The sequence below is a fragment of the Aythya ferina genome, assembly GCF_964211825.1.
Source record: "Aythya ferina genome assembly, chromosome: 1".
Classification (NCBI taxonomy): Eukaryota; Metazoa; Chordata; class Aves; order Anseriformes; family Anatidae; genus Aythya; species Aythya ferina.
In genome coordinates this window covers 31,703,016-31,727,854 of record NC_140296.1, presented here as the reverse complement: position 1 = coordinate 31,727,854, position 24,839 = coordinate 31,703,016, and the positions used below count along the sequence as shown (strand labels likewise).

General features: G+C 38.9%; 1 protein-coding gene across 4 annotated transcripts in view; it reads left to right on the top strand.

The window, feature by feature from the left end:
• The first annotated feature begins 940 nt into the window (after window positions 1–940).
• AKAP11 (A-kinase anchoring protein 11) overlaps window positions 941–24,839 on the top strand; it is a 43,109-nt gene continuing 19,210 nt past the window's right edge. For 3 of the 4 annotated variants that reach the window (XM_084506260.1, XM_084506259.1, XM_084506257.1), the window contains exons 1-7: window positions 941–1,030; window positions 5,216–5,319; window positions 11,960–12,076; window positions 15,791–15,838; window positions 17,205–17,330; window positions 18,220–18,484; window positions 18,948–23,604. In XM_084506260.1, the coding sequence (XP_084362386.1) occupies window positions 5,260–5,319; window positions 11,960–12,076; window positions 15,791–15,838; window positions 17,205–17,330; window positions 18,220–18,484; window positions 18,948–23,604 (5,273 nt within the window). In that variant the 5' untranslated portion in view covers window positions 941–1,030; window positions 5,216–5,259. Of the gene's footprint in view, window positions 1,031–1,072; window positions 1,091–5,215; window positions 5,320–11,959; window positions 12,077–15,790; window positions 15,839–17,204; window positions 17,331–18,219; window positions 18,485–18,947; window positions 23,605–24,839 lie in introns of those variants that run through there. The other variant, XM_084506258.1, reaches the window with a different exon arrangement.

The window sequence follows — 24,839 nt, the reverse complement described above, 5'->3', positions numbered from 1 at the left end:
TAGTGCTTTGTTTCTTTTATCCTCGTTTGTGCATGGTTTGCAGGCTTTGCCCTGTAGCTTACTAGTTTTTAGGGTAAATTAAAATGTAGATTCTCTATCTGTTGGCAAAACGAGTAATTGAATATGTATCCTCTGACTTCTAAAGTGTCTAACATGATTATACAACCCAAAAGTGGCCTGTGATCAAGGATTAGATAGAAAGGTAACAGCTTAAGCAAAACTAGAAACAGGAATCACGTGGAAAAGCTGTGGAGATCTGGCAAAAATTCCCACAGCCTTGCCACAGGGCTCAGATGGTGCTGAAAAGAAGAAAGAAATGTAGATGATAAGAACCCAGGGCAGTCTCTGTCTGTCTGTCTGTAAGTCACGCTTTGAAATCCTCAATACTAAAAAAGCTACAGGGCTACCTTTTTTATTTTTTATTTTTTTTAATTACTATTTTCTTTTCTACCTCCAGCCACTGTCTAAGTTTTGGGTTCTTGCTGAGAACAAGCTTGGAGACTGTTTCCTTCCCACCTTCCAGAGCTTTGTCACAACCAACTTGCCCCTGTGGACACGGTGCCATCCCGCTACGCCCAGCCTCAGCTAAACCTGGCTGGGCACTGAGCGCCTTTCGGGGAGGGGCAGCGCCATTAGTGCTGGATTAATTTTGTTTCGCATTGTTCGAGGAGCGTTAACCCCTGTGCACTGCTTGAGGCACGTCCCCATCAGCGCCCTCCCCGGCACGAGGTTCGCGCCCGGCCGTCCCCTCACAGGGCACAGCCCCGCCCCCTACGGGCCCGTAACGGCCATAACGGCCCCAACGGCGCGCGCCCCCTCACAGCCCCTCCCTCCCGCCCGACCTCAGCCAATGGGGAAGGCGGAGGGAGCCCCACGTGACCCCCGGTTGGGCGGGGGGGGGAAGCGTCGCGAGAGCGTCGCGCGCGGGGGGCGGGGCCGCGCGGCCGTGACGGGAGCGGCGGCGGCGGCGGCGGCGGGGCCGGCGCTGTGAGGAGGCGAAATGGCGGCGGGCGCTGAGGGATCCCCACAGGTACGGGCCGGCCGCTCTCCTCCTCCTCCTCCTCCTCCTCCTCCTCGCCCGCTGCCACAGGTGGGAGGGGGAGCGGCGGGTGCTGCCGCTTGGCTTTCCCGGCTCTCGCTGAGGGGGTTCTGGGGGGTTTTGTCACAACTGGAGTGGTTTCTGCAGGGCTCCCTTGCGTATCGAGTAAGGTCGCTGTGAGCTGTAGATCTGGTATCGTAACGGGGTTGGTGAAGCTCTGGGATGTCACCAGAGTGAGGCATCGAAGAATAAAGCCTCCTGTTGTACCTGGACAAGATCGGTGGTAGTAAAATCAATATTTCTTAAATAACCCCCTTCTGCTCGGAAACAGCCTTACATCGCTTCATCTTGGCAAGGTTATATCAGAATTGTCCAATCGAATCTAGACAAAAATACTGCCAATATCAAATCCTTTGGAAATCGAGTGTTTCTAGAGAGGGTTTCATTCCATTTGTCCAGGTGGATTTCCAGGCCCGCAGGCAAGGTGAGTTTTTGAGGCTAGATAATTGAGTTATGCCATCTCGGTCAATCCCTCATAATTTCTTATCCCTCATGGATTCTTTAAAAATCTGTGGGCAGCTGAAAAAGTACGGTGTTGGAACGTGTTACCCAGTGAGGAAACACAACAATGTGAATTAGATTATTCCATCTTCCTGTTAATCATTTGGTATGATTATAAGCTTAAAAAAATGCCTCCTAAATAAGGTATTCTATAGTAAAGGTCTTTCTAAGAGGGAGTAAGTTTGATTAAAAAAATGTTGCTGCTTGGAAAACAACATCACCCCCCTTAAATGGTTTAGTTATGCACGAAACACGTGACACAATAAAGTACAGCAACTTAATTGCATGGTCCTCCCGAAATCTAGATAAATCTAGATTAATGGATATTTCTGGTACTGGAGTAATGATTTTTTTTTTCCAAGGCTGTATTTTGAGAAATAGGTCCAGTCCCAGGGAATGGTAGGGGTAATAATATTTAGCAATGATCTAGCCGGAGAAAAGGAAGGATTCTCTTGAAATTGGTGAAGTTTAGTGTCTATGTCATACGTCTTTGAAATAAGGGAGCAAAAAAATGAGAGAACCAAGCAAGACCAAAGAATACAACACTTCTAACGCAGGTGTATTTACCTACCCCGGTTAGTGTGGATGTGGCTGTTGTCAAGACAGTTTATTTTTATGAATAGACTGTTTCAAGGCTGCCAACCCAATTAATAAAAGTGATAAATTATTAGAACAGAGAAAAAAAGCATTAAGGAAACTTAATAAGAACTTATTATGTAGAGTTCAGATTTACTGCATGTACACTTCAAATGCCTCAAGCCCTTGTATACCTGTGACATAGACGTGCACATGTACACAGCCATGCAGCATAGACACGTGTACGTGTCCATATAGCTACTTAAAAGATTTGCTCTGCACACTTGTGCTTAATGACAAAAAAGATTTCCTTTTTGTTTGCTAATGGTTGTCAGTGAACGCTGACTTCTAGTGAAGTTGTGTGGGATAAATTTGGATAAAGAGTTACAGTTCATGGCAAAATTCCTCTTGAATGCAGTTAAGCTGATTTGGCTCCTGAATTCTGCCTGTTACATGCACTCAAACAAGATTGGGGAAGCTAGCTGAATGCTCATTATGTGGTTTGATGAGAAAGCTTAAAATCATTTTGCCAATTATTTGCTAAAGAAAACATAATAAAACTTGCTAGAAAGACAGAGATGTTTAAATGGGCTTTTATCAGTTATTCCCATGTTTGTTTAATGAGTGCTGATAGCTTTTCAGAACCAGGAAAGTTTTGTTCCTCTTCCATCTGGTATTTGTGCCATTTATTCCCCTTTTTGTTGAGTTTACAGTAGGAGGAAATGTAATCTAATAGTCAGATTCAGTATGAAGAAGTAGAAGTTACCATAAATGTTAGGTTTTAATTTACATAAGGTACAAACTATTCCCAGGCTGTTTTATTTGTCAGTATTTTTGCTTCCTTTCTAGTTAGTTCGAAATTTTGGGTACTGTAGAAAACAGATAATAATTTTATTCATCGTCAATTTTTGTTCTGTGTTGTATTCCCGGACAAGCAGGACCCTTGAGATTTCTCTGAAATGAGTGACAGATGTGGGATACCCTAGCTGGTGGAGGCGACCTGTGTAGGGCAGGATGCTGATAAGACGAAATGGCTCTGGTGTCAAGTTGAGGCAGGGGTAAGCCAGTAGAGTTATTCTCTGGCATCTTTGCACTGTGCTTTACAAGGCTGCTGGTTCCACGAGGTACATGATGCTGCAGGGGGCTCAGTTAGGGTGCCTGGGTCTCCAGTGTGTGCTCACTGACGCTCTAGGATAACACTTAACCTGCTGTCTGGAGGTGGTGAAGCTCTGGAGCGCTGTACCTGAGTAGATGCTGTTGGAACCCACGTGGTTATAAAGTCATCTCCATGATTTTTGTGTCGGGCTTTGTTAGAATTGCTGCAAGGAATGGTTGGTCTGCAGATGGCAGAGCTGGAGCAGTAGGACTCGAGCCTGGGTGAGAAACCAGCTGTCCCAGAGATGGCTGTTCTGAGCACGAGGATGTGGTCGGAGTGGTTCCCCGGTGTGATGAGATTAACCCAGTGAGTGGGTTAGCCACTTCAGGTAGAGCAGCAGGGACAACGGAAGGTGGGTTTATTTTTCTTGCTTGTTATTACTTCATGGCGGTTCTTTTAACACGCAAATCTAAACAGAAGCATCGTTATGTTTTTAATCTTCCATCCACAAAAGTTTTCTATGATTGAGATTTGTTTATTTGAATTTATCATATACAGATTATATATATGTACATGTATACTGTTTGCTTATCTGTTGCATGTTGTTGTCTTCATTTTCCAAACTTGAGAGAAAGCTAGTTAAGTGAGATGCTGTGCTCCAGAAATGGAAATGGTGCAGTTTATGTAGGTGTAACTTTTTTTTGAAGGTTCTGACAACTTCATCTTTATGAAGGAATGCAGAAATCACGGTGGAATGTGTACAGATATATGCAATCATCATTATTATTATACCTGTGAGGAGTCTTTGTTTTTATAGTTCCTGATGGGGGAGAGAAGATGAAGAATACCATGACTTTATGTCAGTACTACTGTCAGGACTACTTTCCTTATTTAAATTACAAGGACAAACCCATGATTGTTCCTGTACAGAGTGTGTGTGTGCTTGAGGTGATGTCAAGAAAACCAGGCTGGTTAGCTGGTTCTCTATGGTCTGATATAGTGATTTGTATTTATTTTTTATTTGCAGTCAATTTGATATGCTCCTTATCTGGTTTGTTTTGGTTAGTCCAGGAGTCTTTTCTTGGCTAAATTCTGTGACCATCGAGAAAGATGAAGTATCAAAACTTGTATACAACTTAAAAGGCCTGCACATGCTGCACATTAATGCCTTTTATTCATCACTGTTTTGAGGGGATATAGGGATGAGTGAAACGAGACTATTTTGTTTCTTTTCATTGCTGTGAATTAAACAGAAAATTGTGAAACCTGTTTAGATTTCATTCCTAGATACATATATTTGTTGTTAGAATTGGGTTTGAGAACAATAAGGGTAGCTGGCTTAAGCAGCAGCTCTTCTGACCAATCATGGTGAAGTGCTGGTGAATGCATCCTTGGTCCCCTGAATTTTGTCAGCTGAGGCGGGACTGCCCAGAGCAGTGCAAGAAGAAGCTCGTGGATGTGTGTTACCCTAAACAGGATTCGCGTGCTGTTTGTCTGTAATGCTTGTAGGTGACAGAAAGAATCAGGCCAGTTGGCTGACTGAGTAAGAACTATGTTTCCCCTCTGGATTGCTGAAGTGTGGTTCCAGTGCCTTGTGTGGTACAAGAACCTGCTGATGAGCTTCACTCAAGGCTCAACAGTAGTGAAACAATATTTCACATAATGTTGTCTTCCACCATTGAAATGTAGTTAAACGTTTATGAACTAGTTGTAATATGTGTGTGGGGGTTATTGTTACCATTAATTTTACATTTTATGCCTCATTTGAAGTTAAGGCAGTGTATTTTCCAAGGGCAACAATCTGGATGGGGTGCTACTTGATCTTAGTTTCAAAATATGTTTTCTTTCTTTTGGCTCTCTACTTTCTCTACTTGCATTTTCAAAGTGTATTACTAACTAGGTAGGGAACCATAAAAATAATCAAGTGTAAATGTTTTTTGTAGGTATTTTGAGCTGACTTGCATTGGATACTAAGACTGGTAAAATCATGGATACGTACGCAAGGGCTCAGGGCAGTCGAATGAAACCAAGAACGTCTGTGAAAAAGGTAACTCATTAAAAAAAATAATTTGATAGATTTTGCATCAGTCTAATAATAACCTAAGTGAACGTTAAGGATTTTTTGTTTGTTGCTTTTTAAGTTTTAACTTTGGTAATGTTTCAAAGAGGCAAAAAACTGTCCTTGCTCTCTGCATATAGCATCGTAGAACTGTGAGAAAGAATAATTGGTAGAAGGCTTTTGCCTCTTGTCTTCCTTTTTTGTTTTGAGGTGATGTGATATAACTGTGATGTATTTATGTTAAAATTTACCTTGTTTATGCAATATAACTATTTTATTTTGATTGTTGGTTCACATTTTTATGTAACAAATTAAAATACACATACATAGCATTCATTGAAAGCAAAATCTGTGTTACGGCTTATTGCAGTATCTTTATATCTTTGTTTCCGTTCTGGCTTATCTTTATGTTTATGTGACCTTCTGGGCAGTGCTTTGGTGAAACGTAACGTCTGCCTCGTGCTTGTGAAAGATTTTTTGAACAGTATTTATTTATTCTTTTTATTTTTCCCTTCAGTTTAGAGAAATAAACTGCAACTTCCTCAAATGAAAGTATTACACGGCAGTTTATCCTGAAGGAACAAATTGATTTATCCAATGATATTTCTCAAAGTAGTTGAATGCAGATGAGTATTTTTCTGGATCTTCCTTGACTTCTGACTTAAAACTGTATGGTGCTGAAGAGAAATTGAGCAAGAAAGAATTTTGTCACCTGGAAACTGCATTGTTTTGTAAAAGATTTTTAGAGAGTCAGGGTATGTGGTCCTGTAAGAATTGCTTGAGAGCAAAGATGAGCTTTATGGGACTGCCAGGCAGAGAATCACTTGTTCCAGTTTCTGATAACTGCCATGCATTAAGCAGTTTCTAATTATGGGTGATATTCTTTCACTTTAAGACATACTGTATACAATTTTTTTTTTACAGGTTTACAAATAAACTACAGTTAAATTATTTATTTAACAATATTCAGGTTATTTTACGCTTGAGGATAGAGTGAATTTTAGAGGATGTTTTTAATCTGCCCTTTTTGTTTACTCTTCAATTTAAACATGCACAGCCCCAACATAAAAACAGACAAAAACCCCGTAGGTTTTTAGGCCTTTGCATTGCAGAAACCTCTCTCTAATAACGACAGTGACCAGTGATTCCTCACAGATACTAACGGTTGCCTAAAATACTAGTTCTGTGAATAGCCATTAAGCAGCCTGGTCCGTGTGGTTCCAGTGGCATGAATTCCTCCCTTCCCAGGTGTCTCACAGAACTCTGTTTTCATTCAGCCAGACTCTGGTGTTTTGATTTGTAGCGGCCTCCTCTTGATTTTTCCCTGAGGGGCAGCTACTTAGCTTATGGCAGGGAGCTTTCGTTCTTTCTCACAGAGCCAGGCAGTAGGGTGCTCAGAATTGCGCTATATTTCATCTGCTGTTGATTCACAGCTCACAGTCTGAGTCCTGTCTTCATAATACTTCAAAAAGAAATGTTGAAGTAGCTGTAGAAGTCAGTGCATGGTTGTGGTATGCACATTGAAAGTTCAGGTTTCCATTTTTACAAAGTGACTTCAAAATAATAAGCCCATTTAAATCTTACAGCACAAGAAGTCAAGAAGAGCTCTTTTGTTACTTAAGAGTAGAGTAAATGTGACTCGCCAGCATTGGACTTGGTTTCTTGGCAGATAATGGAAGAAAAAATGGGACTTTTTTTTTCTGATACCTTTAGTATTTCCTGGAAAATTTTCGCTTGCTTTGCCAAAGCTTTCTCCAGTGTTACAGACATCTTGCAGGCTTATTTGGTTGCTTGAAATTTTTAGGGAGCAGTTGTATAAAACAGTTCCTGAGATTACTGGTAGAAACTGTACACTAGTCATACTGTGAAGGATCTGTAGCTAATGACTTCTTGATTTGTGGTCTACAAAGGGAACAATGCAAAACTCTGCGTTGTTCTTTTAAGCTGGAGAAGTGATGCGGATTTGTGATTGTTGAGGTCTGTCTTGCTCTGCATGCAATTTAGGATATTTGTATTTTACCCTAGTATAACTTAGTGAACACAGATTTCAAGCTTACTATTGAAGTAGGGTTTCCTGTCAGACATCTGAAGTTGAGATTGCTGTGAGGAAGGAGTACACAGACCTAGCAAGTAGATCTTTCTAGGTAGCTTGTTGTTGTTGTTTTTATTTTTATTTTTTTTTCTCATAAGTAGATGTATATTGGTAGTAGTTGTACTACTTAGAAGAACAAATTAGCATCTTTCTGTTGAAGATGACCTCTTGTCCTTATCTACGCCTATCAGCGAGTCCCTGAGACTATCAGATTTTCAATTTTTAATTTAGCCTAGTGTCTCATAGGCTGGAGTTGAGGGAACTTGCTTTCAGTGCCTGTTAGATAGGAGGTTTTCTCTGAAATTGAATCCAGTCCTCCACTGTCAAAAGCACAGTTTTGGTAATATGAAGAAGTTTTCAAATTATAGCCTCAGAGTTAATGAAGGGAGATTAAGCCAAAAACACAAAACCAAAACAAACAAAAAACCCTGAACCCCCAAATCCCCTAATGCTGATTTTCACAGAATCACAGAATTTCTAGGTTGGAAGAGACCTCAAGATCATCGAGTCCAACCTCTGACCTAACACTAGCAGTCCCCACTAAACCATATCCCTAAGCTCTACATCTAAACGTCTTTTCAAGACCTCCAGGGATGGTGACTCCACCACTTCCCTGGGCAGCCTGTTCCAGTGCCTCACAACCCTTTCAATGAAGAAGTTCTTCCTAACATCTAACCTAAAACTCCCCTGGCTCAACTTAAGCCCATTCCCCCTCATCCTGTCACCAGGCACGTGGGAGAACAGGCCAACCCCCACCTCGCTACAGCCTCCCTTGAGGTACCCATAGAGAGCGATAAGGTCGCCCCTGAGCCTCCTCTTCTCCAGGCTGAACAAGCCCAGCTCCCTCAGCCGCTCCTCGTAGGACTTGTTCTCCAGGCCCCTCACCAGCTTCGTCGCCCTTCTCTGCACCCGCTCAAGCACCTCGATGTCCTTCTTGTAGCGAGGGGCCCAAAACTGAACACAGTACTCGAGGTGCGGCCTCACCAGAGCTGAGTACAGGGGGACGATCACCTCCCTAGCCCTGCTGGTCACGCTGTTCCTGATACAAGCCAGGATGCCGTTGGCCTTCTTGGCCACCTGAGCACACTGCTGGCTCATATTCAGCCAACTATCCACCATCACTCCCAGGTCCTTCTCTGCCTGGCAGCTCTCCAACCACTCATCTCCCAGCCTGTAGCTCTGCTTGGGGTTATTGCGCCCCAGGTGCAGGACCCGGCACTTGGCCTTGTTAAACTTTATGCAGTTGACCTCAGCCCATCGGTCCAGCCTATCCAGATCCTCCTGCAGAGCTTTCCTACCCTCGAGCAGATCGACACATGCGCATAGCTTGGTGTCATCTGCATTTTAAACCTTTTTGAACCATACTGCTGTAATGATTAATTCTATGAATTTCAGACTGAAACTATTCACAGCAAATTTATACCTGTTCATGGGTGTCAGTATTCACCTTAAATAGTTGTGATTTTTTTTTCCCTTTTGCTGATGTTCACCCTCATGGTGTATTTGCAGTTGTAAGTCTCTTCTCTGTTAACCTTGATTTTTTGGAAACTGTAAGCCAAGGTTTTAGTGTGCTTTTGTATGAAAGCTGCTGCATTCCAGTGATTATCCTTCATAGTCCTCCTTTCTGTGCTTGTTGCAAGTTAATCTTCTTTTTACGTGTGGATGATATGGTGTGTGCAATTACAGACGATGCGCTCAGTGACTGGAATGATGTCAGTTCTGGTAAAGGATGCTGCAAGGGTCACGTTTGCTATTTTCAGTGCTGCATCATATTGATTGTTCACTGCTATATCGTGATTGAGAGAGAAAGTCAGGTCTCTTGTTTCCCAGCTTGTGAATTCAGAATTCTATTTAAATGCTTGCTATTAGTTTTTAAGGACATACCCTTGTGCTTGACAGGTTTGCATTTCAAACTATTCTCACCTTGAACAATTTGTTCCTGTATATGGTGTTGCTCTTCTTAATTGATGATGCCTGCTTGCTTTGAGTTACTAGGTTCATCTGTACATTTACTCTTTTTGTTTTGTTTGTTATACTTATTCATGCTGATGATACTTGACCTCAGTCTTGAGTTGGAAGAAGTTGGTTTTTGGTTACTGGCCCACATCTATTACCCTATCAAAAAAAAAAAAAAAATCCTTTGCTGGCTCTGTCTAGGCCAGTTCTTTTCTGGAAGCAGCTCTTTTACAAGCTCTTTGTTTTTTAACTCTCCCTTTGGTTCAGTGTCAATAACCTATGGAACGTAATATAGCTGAGGGAGATGATATCTATCTTCTGCCTGGTAATTTCTATACCTATTTATTCTTTCCATGTTCTAAGCTCTTTTATATTGATTCATACGATCTTAAAAGCACACATCACCTCCTTCCACTCCTTAAGTCAGTATATTTGATCTCTTCAGTCATGTAGGGCCTCTGTCAATGTGTGTGTTGAGTTTGCGTGGCAAGGGTGTTGTAGCAGGGGGTCTGCCAGACCTTCATATAGTACTGCTTGATAGTTCTTCCAGACCTGAGGGAGATTTTTTTTTTTTTCAGATTGCTGCACGTTTCTTTCTTATGTATTCAGCCTAATATTCTCCAAAATTCTGAATTTAGTAACTTGAACTACAGTGATTATTAATACCATACTTCTGTTCTAGTTTTCCATCCTGTCTTTTCTTTTGAAATATTAAACTCATTAAGGAAGAAAATACTTACATGTAAGTAAGATGTATATCGATACTTCGTAGCCTTAGAAAGCCCAGTAACTAGAGAATAATCTTCAGCACTTGTCAGACTGAATTACTTCTAGCCTGCAGAAAATTAGCAGGTCATGTTTGACTTTTTTATTAATGTTTTAAGTGCTGTGACTGATTAAGTTATTGTATAAGCTGGAAATGAGACATTTCAACATGTTGGTTTGACTTCAGAAATTACTTTTCTGTGGGATGAGTTGGGAGAGACTGCGTGCTTCTAGATTTATTGAGGGAGAGTGTCTGAGCACTATTGGCATTGCAGCCACCTGTAAATCTGGATGATTTAAAGACTCAGAGACATTGTCTGCGTATTTTGGAAAGTATGGAGATCTGTATGCAACATGTGAGAGTAAAATTGCAAATAAACATATGGAGACAAAGGAGTAGATGAAAGTCAGAATTATTTGAATAAATTTAAAATTTATTTCAAATGACCCCCAAACTGCCTTAAATGCAGTCCAAAATGCTTCAGTTGCATTGCCATCTCTTACTTTTCCATAAAAATGACTACTTTAACTGCTTTAATGTCACTTGGCCATTGCTGTCCTAGCCTTGTTTGCTAACATTCTGAAATACGTTTTGGTAATTTCAGGGGTCCTGAATTTTGCTTTTGTCTCTCCATTCTAGAAATGCTTTCCTAGTTCCATATTACGATGAACACAAGTGTGGTAACACTGGCCATGCTAATTGGGCTTCTAGTGCAGTAGTATATAACACTGTTTTTGTTTTTTTTTTTTTTCAGAGTAGAATCATCTTTCTTGAGGTTTAATTGTGATGTATATGATCAGTTTTTACCATAAAGAGATTATTTCGCTGTGGGATTGTCAGAAATGCAAAGCCTTCTCTGACTAAATTTTGCTTTCTAGTGCTTGTACTGTTTAGGAAGCTATGCAGGTTTGAAATAACTTGTAAACTTGATGCATTTCTCACTTATTTTTTATCAGGGCAATCACACGGAGAATAGATAACTAGATTAACAATTTACAAGCACATTGTGGTCTTATTTTTACTTCTTAATCTTTCTACTTGCCAGAGAAGACAATTTTAAAAAGAAAATTGAAGAAAAAAAGGTGGCTGACTTTCGAAAAATAAAAGTGAGAGGATATTATAGGTTGGTTTTCTTACAAGTTGAGGACGCCTTCAGTTTTTCTGTCATCTTGTTTTATTTGATTTCAGATAGCAGTGATAACTTCTGTTTTGCTACATTTTCTTACAGTGGGAGAAATTCCTACATTTTTAAACCTTTTTTATCCATGCTTGCATGTCACCATAAATTTAAATAAGAAATGTTAAAAGAAATAATTGCACAGAATTAAGTTCTTTATTTTTTCACAGAATGGGAAAGGAGAAAGTGCAGGGTGGTTCTTGTGTTCTTATATTTGTTTTCTTCCACTCTGAGTGGTGAAGCCACCTCTATAACATTTCTTGGCTAAACTTGCTTTTAATTCTCTTTAAGGAAAAGCTGATGGAAAGTTCCATGTACAGGCTCCAAGGAATGGGTGGGGCTTGGGTTTCTTATTGGATTCATCTGTTTTCTTTTTCCCAAGTCTACATGTTCTCACCATATTATTATTATTTTTTTTTAAGTACAGACAACTTATTTTGCAATAAAATTTTCTTGAAGAAAAGACCTTATCTGTTTAAACTCAGGATGTGGAATTTAATGGTTAAAACTGGTGGGTTATGTACAAAATTGTTTGAAACAGTACTTATAGTAAGGAAACCTGTGGGAGTGTAAGGGATAGACCCTGTATTCAAAACTGAAAATACATTTGTCTTATTTTTTTTCCATTATTTTTCAGAGTTTTGGTGAAGGTGTTCTGCAGTCTATGAAGTCACTGCTACACAGCAAGAAAGAGTTATGCAGTATATCAGCAGATGAATGTGTAAATCGGGAAGAACAAGATCATTTTATTGAGGTTTGGTTTAATATTACTATTTATATATATTTTTTGGTTATGGTAAAAAGTTACTTAGCTTGCAGGAGAACGGGAATAGCAAACGTGAGCAATATTGCAACTTACTGGCTTTTAACTCTCTACCCCAAATTGTCATTCTTGAATTCAGTCACTGTAGTCTTGAAAACAACTGTGACATTTCAAGATGACATTTTTCTGTTTTGTAGGAATTGTGAAACTAAATAACAAAATGTGTGGACTTGTAAGAATTGTGTAACTGGGTGTACTGCGTTTGTGAGCACTACTGTGATCAGGTTGTATGGACAGTACCGTAACAAAAGTAGCAGAGCATTTTGATCCAGGTCTGAAGATGAACGTTAGTGGATTATTCATATTTACCTTGTGCTCAGCACTAAAAGCTGATCCAGTACAGTGGCTCAGGGCTTCTTGTATATGAATATTTAGGCCAAAAATTAAACAAGGTCTGGTGGTGGAAAAAGGGTTAAAAAACAAATGAACAAACAACAACAAAAAAGTAGGCCTGGACAGAAATCAGGACTATACAGGTAAATCTTGAGCTGTGAGGAGGATGACTAGAGCTGTTTCATTTATAAGACTGGAGAAGCTGGTCTAAGGGAAAATAAAGAGCTAAGAAGCAACATGTACGGTGTATCTCGTATTAAGAGCTTTAGAAGGCTACTGAGTAGTTGACAGGCTTAACAAGGAGCATATAGAAGGGGGTGGTGACCTGAACTGGTCAGAGAGATGGGGAAATGAAGCGAAAAAAGCTCAGAAAATCATTAAGGAAGACTGGTAGTTGGATAAGGAGTAGCATTAGAAGTGTGCCTAGCAGAGGGGAGGGAGGATTGCCTGGACCTCTATGGTGTGTTGCAGACTGGCTGGATAGTGAGGTTGGTGACTGGAAAATGTGTTCGGGGAGCAGGCAAGGAGCTGTTCTTGTGAAAGATGAACCACCCCTCTTTTTTTTTTTTTTTTTTTTTTTTTTTTTTAAGCAAAAATTGCTAAATAGCCAGTAGCTGGCAGCAGTTGGTATGCCTGTAACGATGGTCCCTATGGAGAACGATAGCTTTCTATATTTAGTTACCTTATTAGCTCAAACAATTAAGAGCCTTGTGGTTGAAATGTAAGAGGGTTGATAGAAGGACCACAGAACAGGTGTTTTTTGTTCTTATAAAAATATAGAGAAAGACATCTATATACAGAAAATTATTAAAAGAAATCATTAGGACTGTGAAGGTAATTGCTTAAACTTACAAAAACTAGATTTAGGCTTCCTGTGCCATTTCAGTTGAGCACCTCTGCGCCCATGGATTTTGATAACCTTCAAATATAGCTTAGTTTTACTTTAAGTTTATATATAGCTTATATATAGCTTTATATAGCTTAGTTTTAGTTTATAGCATAGGCTTGTCTTACTGATCGTTGGCCCTTCTATCTCCCTGGCCTACTCCCCAACAACTTTTGAATGGCTGCACTATTTTCAGAAATGTTTGTGATCTTAAATGATACTACGTTTCTCTGAAAACTGGAGTTTAGACATAATAAATCTAAATTAATGTTGTCACTGAGGCAGAAATAGGCAGACTCAGTGGTGTGGTCTCTTTGATGGCAGTTTGCTGGCTAATCAGTGTTCCTACTGACCTGTTAGCCCTCATCAGCGCAAAGCTGCAGCTCCTGCATGCTGCCCTGTCTTGCACAATGAAGTATTCTCTGGGAGATGGAAGGGATTGGAATTACTATTTTGAGGAGGAGAAAAGGACATGTAAGAAGACAAAAGAGCATACACCCGCTAAGAAATGGTGTACCCTAATCAAATGGATGTACGAGCATCAACAGACCTTAAAGCCTCCTAAAATATTATTCAGAGAACTGCTTTTCCTCTAAGTCCTTAAATAGCTTGGTATTCTTTCATGCCTCTTCTGTGGAGGAATTCAGTTCATATTGTAGGTATTGTGCAGGTAAAAGATGTAGGAATTGAAAGGTGTCTTCCGGATACTGTATGGATAAAAAAAAAAAAAAAGTAGGAGCTGATGGATGTATCACTTGAAAAGGATTGTTTCATAGTTAGCACAGTGAATATGGTGCTGCAGAACTGTAATTTGCCAAGAACTTTTTGGAATGTTACTGCAAAGTGTTTCATTTAGGATTTTGTCATAACTGAAGTAAGGATAAGTGGATGTAAAGAAAAAGATGGTTTAGGGGGCAGAGGAGTTTTCAAGCATGACACTGACTGAAATAAATCAGAATTTTTAATATTTAGTATGATTTCAGTTTGAAAGGAGGCTTATCATTTCATTGTGTGACAAAACATACAACTTACTTGAAACTCAAATATACTACAAAACAATTGTTTTTCAGCCATTTCTTTTTCTACTTCTTTCGTAGTTTCTATATATGCACAAGCAAGTTGCTAAAACGATTAGTAAGTGATAAGCATAGAGGTGTGCTTTGCTAATTTTAGGCGTGAGAACCATTTGACTACTTTATATAAACAGGGAGTAGGTGTCAAAAATTTAATGTGAAAAGTTGGGGATGCCCCATACCTGGAGGTGTTCAAGAACAGGCTGGATGGGGCTTTGAGCAACCTGGTCTGGTGGGAGGCGTCCCTGCCCATGGCAGGGGGTTGGAAATAGTTGATCTTTAAGGTCTCTTCCAACCTAATGTGAGCTGTGACTTGAATATGAAGAATCCATTCTATTGCATAGTGCTCTAAAATAATTGAATCCAAGCCTTATCACATTTAACTGCAGATATCAGTGGAAGCATTTATTCTTTGTGTACCAGTTATTACAACCTTGTTTTGAAAATAAATGCTTTGGGTTTTTTAGTAGTATGCAGTTACGCTATTGATGAGTCATTAGGGAAATATTAAATGAGAACTGAGGAACTCTGGCATTGGAAACAAAGTTTGAACAGGTGGTTGTAACATAGGTCATGAGCTGACACTAAAGAATGAAGATAATACAAAAGATTTGCTGCCTTTGATCCGTTAGTGTTGAATGATACAAGATGCCTGTAGGCAGAATAGGAGACTGTAATAAAATATCACCTGTCTACAAGCCCAAAAACCATAGGTATGGTTGACATTTCTTACATATACCAGGTTCTTGAGTCTGACAAGAGCTTTTTTGGGGGTTGAATATTTTAATCCTTTCAATTTAGGGGTTATTCTATTTGGATATTGCATGCAAAGAAGTGGATTAAAACACACCTGCTGTCTTTTGGCCTGAGGCTAATCAGTTCACGTGGTAAATAGTCTAGGTGTTAGCACTGTACTCTCTTCAGTATATCCAAATGTGTTATAGTTTGTTAGCATGGACAGATTTTAGACTGGAACTGGTTTGTATGTGTACAGCTTAAAGCACTGATCTTTGCTAAATCATGTTTATTTTAATAGACTGAATGGGACATGTATGGGTTGATAAATTTATACCAGCCCATAAGCCATTAGAAAATGTTCTGTGTAGTGGGTTTTACATGTTGTATGTGCCCTTTAGCCTGATCTGATATTTACAAGTCAAATATTATAGTGTTAACTGTTTATATGTAAGACTCTGCACTACTGTTCAGGCAAGTTAAGCTACCCAAATGTATGTTTTTTCTGGTGGTAGAATGAAACTTTATGATAAAATATGCTACACTTCTACTTTTCTCTAGGAAATCTACAAAGTTCTATTCTGTTTCTTTAATATTGTTCATGTGTTTATTCTACAGATTACATTTATAGGTTTTGCTGAAGAGATGGATACTGCACATTTGCAGGTATGGCATGTCTATCCGGATTGGAAAACAATGTGCTTCAGCACTGGTGATTTCTTCTAAGTAGTACACAGCTTGTTGGATAGAGGAGTTTTGATTTTTGAGAAATGAAGTATGTTTACATTCAGCATTTAGAAGCATAACAATTTTAAACAGGTTTGAGAGGTTGAATATAATTATTTTAACGTCATCACTAGAGTTTCTGTATCTATTTTAAATACAGCCTGAAGGAGTCTTTGTATTGGAATGGTCTGAAGTGGCATACTTAAATTGCATGTAGTTTTTTTTGTTGTTGTTAAAAACTGTATCAATATTTTTGCTTACGACTTTCTTAATATTTGTGCTTACTAATACAGTACAGTTGCAGTGTGCAAAGCTAGAAGTTCTCTGAATTGACTGCTAGCCATGGAGTTGCTATTATTTCTGGAGAGTTAGATGAGGAAATATTTGAAGAGGGAAGTGTAGCCAATTAGTGGTGTTGTCATACAATTTTAAGAAGTTAAGGATTTATTTCTCTTGCGCAACTTGCATGTCAGTATAACACCATAACGTGTTTGTAGTACTACTCCACACTTTGTCTAGATCTCAGTAGGGATTGCTGTAATGGTTTGCTGGTGTTTAAAACGTCTGTTAAACAATAGAAACTATGAATCCATTTGTGTTCAGAATTGTACCTGTATTGCTAATTAATAAAGTTATAGTCTTGCTAAATATTCTCTCAAGTATGGGTGAGAGCTATTTAATTATATAGAGTTAGATGACATTTATACAAAAATCAGGCTGAATAGGTTTATGAAGACTTGCTTTCTACAATATAGATGCGTACTGTTTAGATTGCTTTAAAAAAAAATAAATAAATGTTTCACAAGCCTTCTCTGTATTTTCAATAAATATAAAAGTATCTGAGATAATGCTGAAAAAGAAAAAGCCAATGTTCCTTTTTTCTATAATAGTGGGCCATAGCACCATTCCAGTAAAGCATGCTAAGAGCATGCAGAGATCCACTGAGATCAGTCTTCTGAATGTATCTGGGTACTTTGTACAATGTGCAGTTGCTTTTTGGTGCTTCCAAGATTCGTCTTTGTGATGTTTAAGCCTTTTCTGTCCCATGAGAAACACTGGAAATTCTTCTTTTGGTATAAGAGCAAGTTAAAGATTTGTGGATTGAATTATATGTGGAAAAGAGTTTTATACCAGAGCTCAGAAGAGTAAGTAGAGAATAGAGTAATAAATAGTGGATAAAAGAGAAGCTTTACCAAAAGTAGCAGCTGTTAATATTTGGGGAGGATATGAGATCAAAACCCCTTCATTATTTTTCACTTAGTTTTTTTCACTTCATGTTCTCAATGTTTTCATATATGAAAATCAGGAGTTGGCAGCTGTTTCTGCAGAGCTTCCAGATGTTCTGAAATCGCTTCAGTTGTGCAAACTAAAAGAAAACGAGGTTGTTTTTCTAAAAGATGTAAAGAAGACCTTGGTAAAAACAAAACATCAGGTAAATATTTTGTTGTCTTCTGTGTCTGAAGTACAGAGTTATATTGCCTTAAAGAGGTATTATTTGGCCTCTTAAAGAGTTTAATAATATCATGCTTTGTTTAGCTTGTATTTTTGGGCTGCAGTAGTATTAATGTTACATTTCTGTGTTTTTGTTTTTGTTTTTTTTTTGCTTAAAATGAATGTTAGAAAATCTCAATTGTTTTTTTCAAGTACAGTTAAGTACCTGTATTATTAACTCAAAATATCTACAATGCTGATCCAGTCCTTTTGCTCAACTATAGTCCCTTTTACTGCCAATTTGGAAAGAAGGTGAAACTTGTTAAATTGACAACTCTGCTCTGCTCTGCTCTAGCTTACATCTTCTGCAGACTTCCCCCCTTGAAACAGAGATGCCAAGAAATTATGAGAGTGTCAGGTCTTCATAAAACTCAGTGGGTTCTTTTCTTCTCCAGTCACATGTTGTTAAAGCAACTTTATGCAATGTTGCCTTGCATGGTAAAATTAAATCATGTTGCATACAAGTTTTTTTATATATTGAAACATATAATCTGTAAACTGAAATAACGTTCAGCACAAACATGCTCTTGAAATTCTGTCTTTATGGATTTTTTAACACGTGTGTTCTTTAAATAGATTCATGACTGCATATTATCAGGGTTGTATTATACAACCTCTTTTGTCTTATAGCAATGACTTATTCAGATTGCAGAGGTCATTAAAATGCCAAATGATTTTAACTATCACTTTACACGTTTATTTTCTTAGCTTTAAAATACTTGTAAATTGTTTACTGTTCATAAAATGTGTTGAGGGAATCTGTTGTTATTCCTGACAGTTGAAGTTATTCAAAGATTGTTATACTGGTTTTCTTGTTGCTCTTTTTCAAGAATCAGCTTCCTGAAGTGCTTTGTGTGATGCGACTGTCTCCTTCATTCCCAAGGATCAAAGCAGATTATGTATTTACCTTGCTGAGCAAGTATACCACAGGCCTAAGATACGCAATTGAAAAAAAATCATTGCAAAAACATCGAACAGAGACATCCCGTACAGAAGATGATGATACTAATCAGTCAGTCTCTTCAATTGAGGATGATTTTGTCACTGCTTTTGAGCAGTTAGATGAAGATGAACCTTCAAAGACGCAAAGTGTTGGTAAGTTATTGCATGCTGTTGTAAGAATTTTAATTGAAATTTAGGCTGTCAGAATGTTATGAGAAAATAATGTAAATAAATATATATTTTTTACATTTGTATTTTGTAAAGGGGTATTATACAACTGTAAATTTAATTTTTGAGGCTGTTCTTTTCACAACAGTTTCATAAACCAAATCATAAACCAAAAATTCTAACCTCTGTGTCACATGCAGATAAAATAGCATCTTGTTCTACCTTGTGCTAAAAAAACAAACAAAAAAAACCAAAACAAACAAAAAAAAACATGAATTTCAATCGTTAGTATAATAGGATTTGGAAAAAAATATTGCTTTAATTATGAAAGATGAGTTAGTGTATTGTAACAATTGGAAGTCCAGCCGTTGCTATCAAAGTCTGTCCAAAGTGTTCTGCTTTTCTGTATAAACTCTGGGTTTTGAAGCCGTTGTTTTTTTCTTTTCAGGTACATGCAGCTTTACTACTCGAAACCATCGAGATGCTGCTTCACAGACCATCCCTGCTCAATGTTTAGAAGCTGTTGACTCAAAGACCTCTGTAGGTTCTGTACGTCGAAAGTCATCTGCAAGATCTTCTGCTTTGATTGATATTTTGGGACTTAAGGAACTGTCTTCAGTAAAAAATTCAGTTACAACCTCAATTTCTGATCCTTGGATACAAAGGAGTTTCTATAAGCCATATAATCCTTCTGATCAAGGTGTTAATTTGTTATGTAAAACGCTGTTTTCCTCTTCTCCAGCTGAATCCTCAGAGTCAGATTGCTCCAGCCCAAGCCCCATTATTTTCTTAGATGAAGAAGGATATCAGAAAAGCTTGAAAGCAAAGCTCCAGCTGCCAAAAATTCCAGTAGTGAAAGATGGTATAGAGGATTCAGACTCAGAAGTCAGTGAATTTTTTGATAGTTTTGATCAGTTTGATGAACTAGAACAAACCCTGGAAAAGTCTGGTAAAGCTATTAGGGATCCCGTCCTAGGGAATCCCTCCCAGAAAAGGAGGGCTGCCCATGAACAACTGTGTTCTACAAGCATTACAATGAATCCTCAGAAATTCAAGTTTGATCGTCCTACCCTCCCAGCCAATGTAAAGAAACCAACTCCTCGCAAACCAGAATCACCATACAGCAGCGTTTTTGATGTCCCTGATTCCCCTCGCCCAGTTAAAACATCGGGGGAAGAGAACGGGGGCTTGTTCAGCCCTATTAGATCATCGGCGTTCAGTCCGCTAGGGAGCTGTGGTTCTTCTGAATGCTTGTGTCGTATGAGTCTTGGTGGAGACGAGACAGGTCAAAACCACCCTGATGCACTTTATAATACTTACTCAGAATATGCTGATAGTGTTTCATTTGAAATACTGGGTTCTGTTTTTCATTCTGACTCTTCATCGGAACAAGTATGTGCAGGAAATGATTCCAAATGCAACAGGATTGCTGTGAAAGAAGAAGGTCAAGCTACAGATCTCAAAATTAAAACTAGCAAGGAGCCAGATAAACAAGTGAAATCTAAGCATAAATCATCAATAATTCGAGATAGCATTCAAAAATTTGCAACTGAGTTAGTTGAAAAAAGTTTTGGCAGTGCTTTTAAGGACCTGCAAAAAGGTGTTTCTTCATGCACCAACGCACTTTGTCACTTGGCTGCTAGGTTGACTTCTTCGGTCTTTCAAATGGCTTTCTATGAGATTGGAAGACGGAGAGCAATCTCCCTGAAGGAGCGTGCCATTAATGGGCTAGCAAACTTTTTGGTGAGCGAAGCTATAACTGGTGCTTTGAAAGAACTGCGGCACGTGAAGAAGCAAATATTTACCAATACCGTTGCACGGTTTGCCGCAGACCTTGCTGAAGAACTTGTGTTTGAAGGAATCATGGAAGTATGCCAGTTTTCATACCCCTCGACACCTACAGTTGCACAGCCTTCTTCATTTGATTATGAAGACAAGGTGGTGAGATCCTATGCCAGAGATCTGTCTGAATCTGTCATTCAGGAGGCTTTTATTGAGCTATCCCAGGTTGATGTGACCTTCACCACACAAGCAGCCATCAGTGTTTCCATGGACAACATTAAATATGTGAGTGCAGAAAGTATGTTAGAGTCAACACGGACTTCCACGTTTTTGCCAGATTTTAATGACAGGGTAGCACTGAATCCAATCCAAGATTCCAAGAAAGAATATACAGTACAGCAAGCACTGTTTTGTACCTCCGGTGTTGTAAGTTCAATACCTGTGCCCTTAGCTGGAAGAGCTCTTTGTCAACATCAGTTTTCCTCTGATGCTTATAAAGCAAAAGTATGCACTGCTCTGAATTCTGATAACAGTATGAAAGTGTACAATGACTGCTCTCATCCATTTTTCACGAGCAGAAAAAGAGAGGAGGAAGTCTCTTCTTTCAGAAATATATACCTAACTTCAGATCAGAATCAAAGTACTGAAAATAATCCATCGCTCTTACATAACCAAAACGATACCAAACAATCAAGTAACGTGTCTGGAATAAGCACTAATTCAGAATTAACGAGTGGGTCAAAAAGCATTAATAGTTTCTCTGGAACTATGGTAGATATGATAGTAAATGAGGCTTATGAAGCCATAACCTCATCTCGGGTAACAAAAGCAGTAGAAGAGTACACAGAGTTTTTGTCAAGAAAAATAGTAGATAAAAAAACATATGTGCAGTGTACTGGTGAAGACGTTCCCAAGAATATGTTTGCAGATCACTTGGCCAAATACATCATAAAACAATCTGTGGATGAAAGTAAAACTGTGTTATGCAACGCTGGTGAGAATTCGGCATGTAACGTGGGCTCACAGACTTATGCAGATACCGGTAGAAAAGAACAATGTGTGATAAAGAAGCAAGATGCTGAGAAACCAAGTAATGTTTCTGTAGTTGTTGAACAACAACAGATGCCTTTGAATAATCCCTCTAAATTTCTTCTTACTCCAGCTAATTCGGTTCAGTGCGTTTCAGAATCTAAAGATTGTTGGCAGGAACAAAAAGGACACAGGTTTTCAAAATCGCCACCGTCTTGTTCCACTGTGACTTTTGCTAGGCATGTTCTGGAGGACTTTACTGATGCAGGAAGCTGCTCAATGACACACTTAAACAAGCCCTCAAAAAATCATGATATTCAAAAACCACCAGCGGGACCTTTGACTTACAGGCAAGCTGATTGCTTTCCGCATGCAAATAGCTTCTCTTCAGTGATGTTCGGCAGTGAAGATGCTTTGCAGATGGCTGATAAGTCGAGTATCAAAGATGGAAATAGCAGTGTAATGCCTGACACGCCCCCGCCAACTCCTTTAGTACCGTGTCAAGCTAGTTCAGAAAGAAACCTGAGAAAACTATCAAAGAAACTCAAGGGAGAATTAGCAAAGGAATTTGCACCTGCGACGCCACCTTCTACACCATACAATCCATCTGTTGCAGGTTTGTCTGAAAGTGAACACGGCTCTTTGGAAAAGGAGGAATTTATGCTGAAACTCATGCGGTCACTTTCTGAAGAAGTAGAAAGTAGTGAAGATGAAGATCATTCTGAAAAGGTTGCTGAGAATGAGGAACATTCAGAAAAAACTATTCAGTATGCAGATAACTTAGCTAGTCAGATAATTTCAGTAGCGACTGAAATGGCTGCTTCCCATTTAGATGATAAAACAAATGAAAGAGAAGCTGGTAGACAGGTTCAGTTAAGTACGCAAAACAAAATATGTGGATATCCAGCGTTTATAAATACCCCAGAAGAAACATGCAGCTCTTTATGGAATTATGCAGGTGATATGGCAGGAAAAGTAATCAGCGAAGCCAAGAAAATGGTGAAGTCAAGGCATTGTAAACTGTTGAGGTTGAAGCGGGTTAATTGTCAAGTGGATTGCCTTTATGTGAGAAAAGATGATAAAGATTCTAGTTCAAAGGAGTGGTGTGGTCCGGTGCGGGACCAGTGTCTTGGTGAGAGAGATTCCTCTGTACTTTCTTTACCACAAGGTTCAGGCACGATGGGTTTGACTTCCAAGTACCCAAGCTGTGAAAGTGTGACGGATGAATACGCAGATCACATAATTCGTATTTTGAAAAGAGAAGGTGGTAACCCTGAACTGTTGATGGATCAGTATGCTAGCAGACTTGCTTACAGGTCCATAAAGTCAGGCCTACGGCAAGCTGCTAGGAAAACGAAATTGAGATGCAACACGACGGTGTTTCCTGGGCAAAATGCACAGGTAAATGGTAAACTGGAGCTGATCAAAACAGTGAATAAAGATGCAGCACAGCAAGCAAAAAGCAGCATTCATCACTGTGAGGAGCAAACTTACGAAAGGGGTATTGGCGCGCAGAGAACAGATTGCACGGAATTGTTACACTTTTCAGAATCCCTTGCTTGCAACATAACTAGTGATGTCAGGAAGAAATTGAAAATATCAGGAGCGTGTTTACCAAAATCTCTGACAGATTCCTGTCTATATGAAAAGACTGAACTCGAGGAAGTCACAGGAGATCTTGTTAAAATAAGAATATCTAGAACACTGCTTCCTTTCTCCCCCAGTCATAAACTGTATCATAGTACGGGCAGTTTAAATGAAAATGGCTACAGTGAAGGCATAATTCAAGCTATAGAACAATATGCTAGGAAGGTAGCAGATGATACTCTAGAAAAGAGTTTAGAATCTGCTGTTCTCCAGGTGGCTGAAAACAGAAAAAATGGGGATAGGCTTTCATATACGGACAAACTGTCTCCTTTTTCTGGAACTGTCTGTAGATGCTGCAGTATGAAGGAACATCAGTGCTGTACCGAAAGTGCATCTCCTCACTTACCTGCGCAAAGTTCCTCCTTTCCAGTGAGGCATTTTCTTCATTCTAGATTGGGTGGTGCCTGCCAAAAACCAAGAGTCTTGCACCTGGATATTCCCAAAATCCACGTTGATGTAGAACAGAAGACAGTGTTTCCTGACAAGGTGGCTCCTGCAGCTGTTGAGAAAGCAGAGGGAGAGCTGAGTTACACAAGCGTGACAGCTGACAGTGGAATTGGACAAGATGGAGTCAGTTTTGCTGAAAGCCTTACTACTGAAATAATGACCTCAGCTATGACTAATATTGGTCAGGCAGTTAACATAAGGTAATAATAATTTTTCTTGTTGCATTCTGTACCAGAAAAAAGGGCTGTTAATACAGACATAATGTATTTCTAGAAGAAAAAATTCCCAAGTACAAATTTTATGTTCAGAGTACTCTCTTTCTATTCTTATGGTGATATATAAATGATTATATAAATATATATATAAATATATATAAATGGTAGAACAGTTTTTTTCCACCTGTGGGAGCTTGAAACCAAGATTCCTATGTATATCAGCATGCATATGTTCCAGTAGCTAACTAATAATTGGAACTTAATATTTCAACTTGAAATGATGTTATTTTACCTACAGTAGAGAAGAGCAGACCTTACAGGTTTTGTTGCTGTATGAGCCATGACTGAATCCAAGTTTGTTCCCTACCTGTATTTCACCTTCTGTACTGAAAAATAAAAGTAATTTATTCTGAATTATCAGTAGAACCAACTTTTGGTGCTGCCCAGACTGGACATTGCTTTAAAGTACAAAGGGTTTACTTTGCTTATGATTGTTAAAATAGTATCCTTATTATTGGAAGAAAAAAAATCTTAAGACACTTATAAAACAGTAAGACAGTAGACAAGAAACTGATGTTCAGATTTTTGTATGCTTAGTGAAGGCTAATTTACCATTTCCACACTAACTTCAGGGCAAACAGCAATTCTTTCTTAAACTGCAGGGATCAGAATGACTGGAAATCTACCTTTTGGGTCCAGGAGCAATTTTTACCTTTGTTGCTTATTCCAGTTCATCATAATACTTATTTTCCTACTTTGTAGGGGGTGGGGAGCACAGAGTTCCTCACGGTGGCAGAGGATTTATTTTCCTTTAGTTTCTAGAGGGACATCATGATGAATAATAAAATAGACCTGTTTATGTTCAGTGGCTGAAGACTGCAGTGGATCTGAATTCATTTTTTTCAAGGTTTGACTAGAAACTCATACTAAGCTTCTGCCTGTAAACAGCAATGGAAATTTTTGTTCTTTGGGAGTAGTGATAGGCAGAGCTTTTGCAGAAAGTAAACCCCATTTTAATTTCTATGGTCTTTTCAGTAAAAGCATTTAATAACAAATTCTGGTAGTTTACAAATGCTAATAAACTGTTCAGTGTGGTGCAGCATATGAGGAGTTTGGAACCTTAATCAGTGTGTAACCGAAAGAAAGCAGTAATATGTTTTTTTTAATACCCACAGTATCAGAGATGGTACTTGGGTTTTGAATCACTTCTTAAAAATATT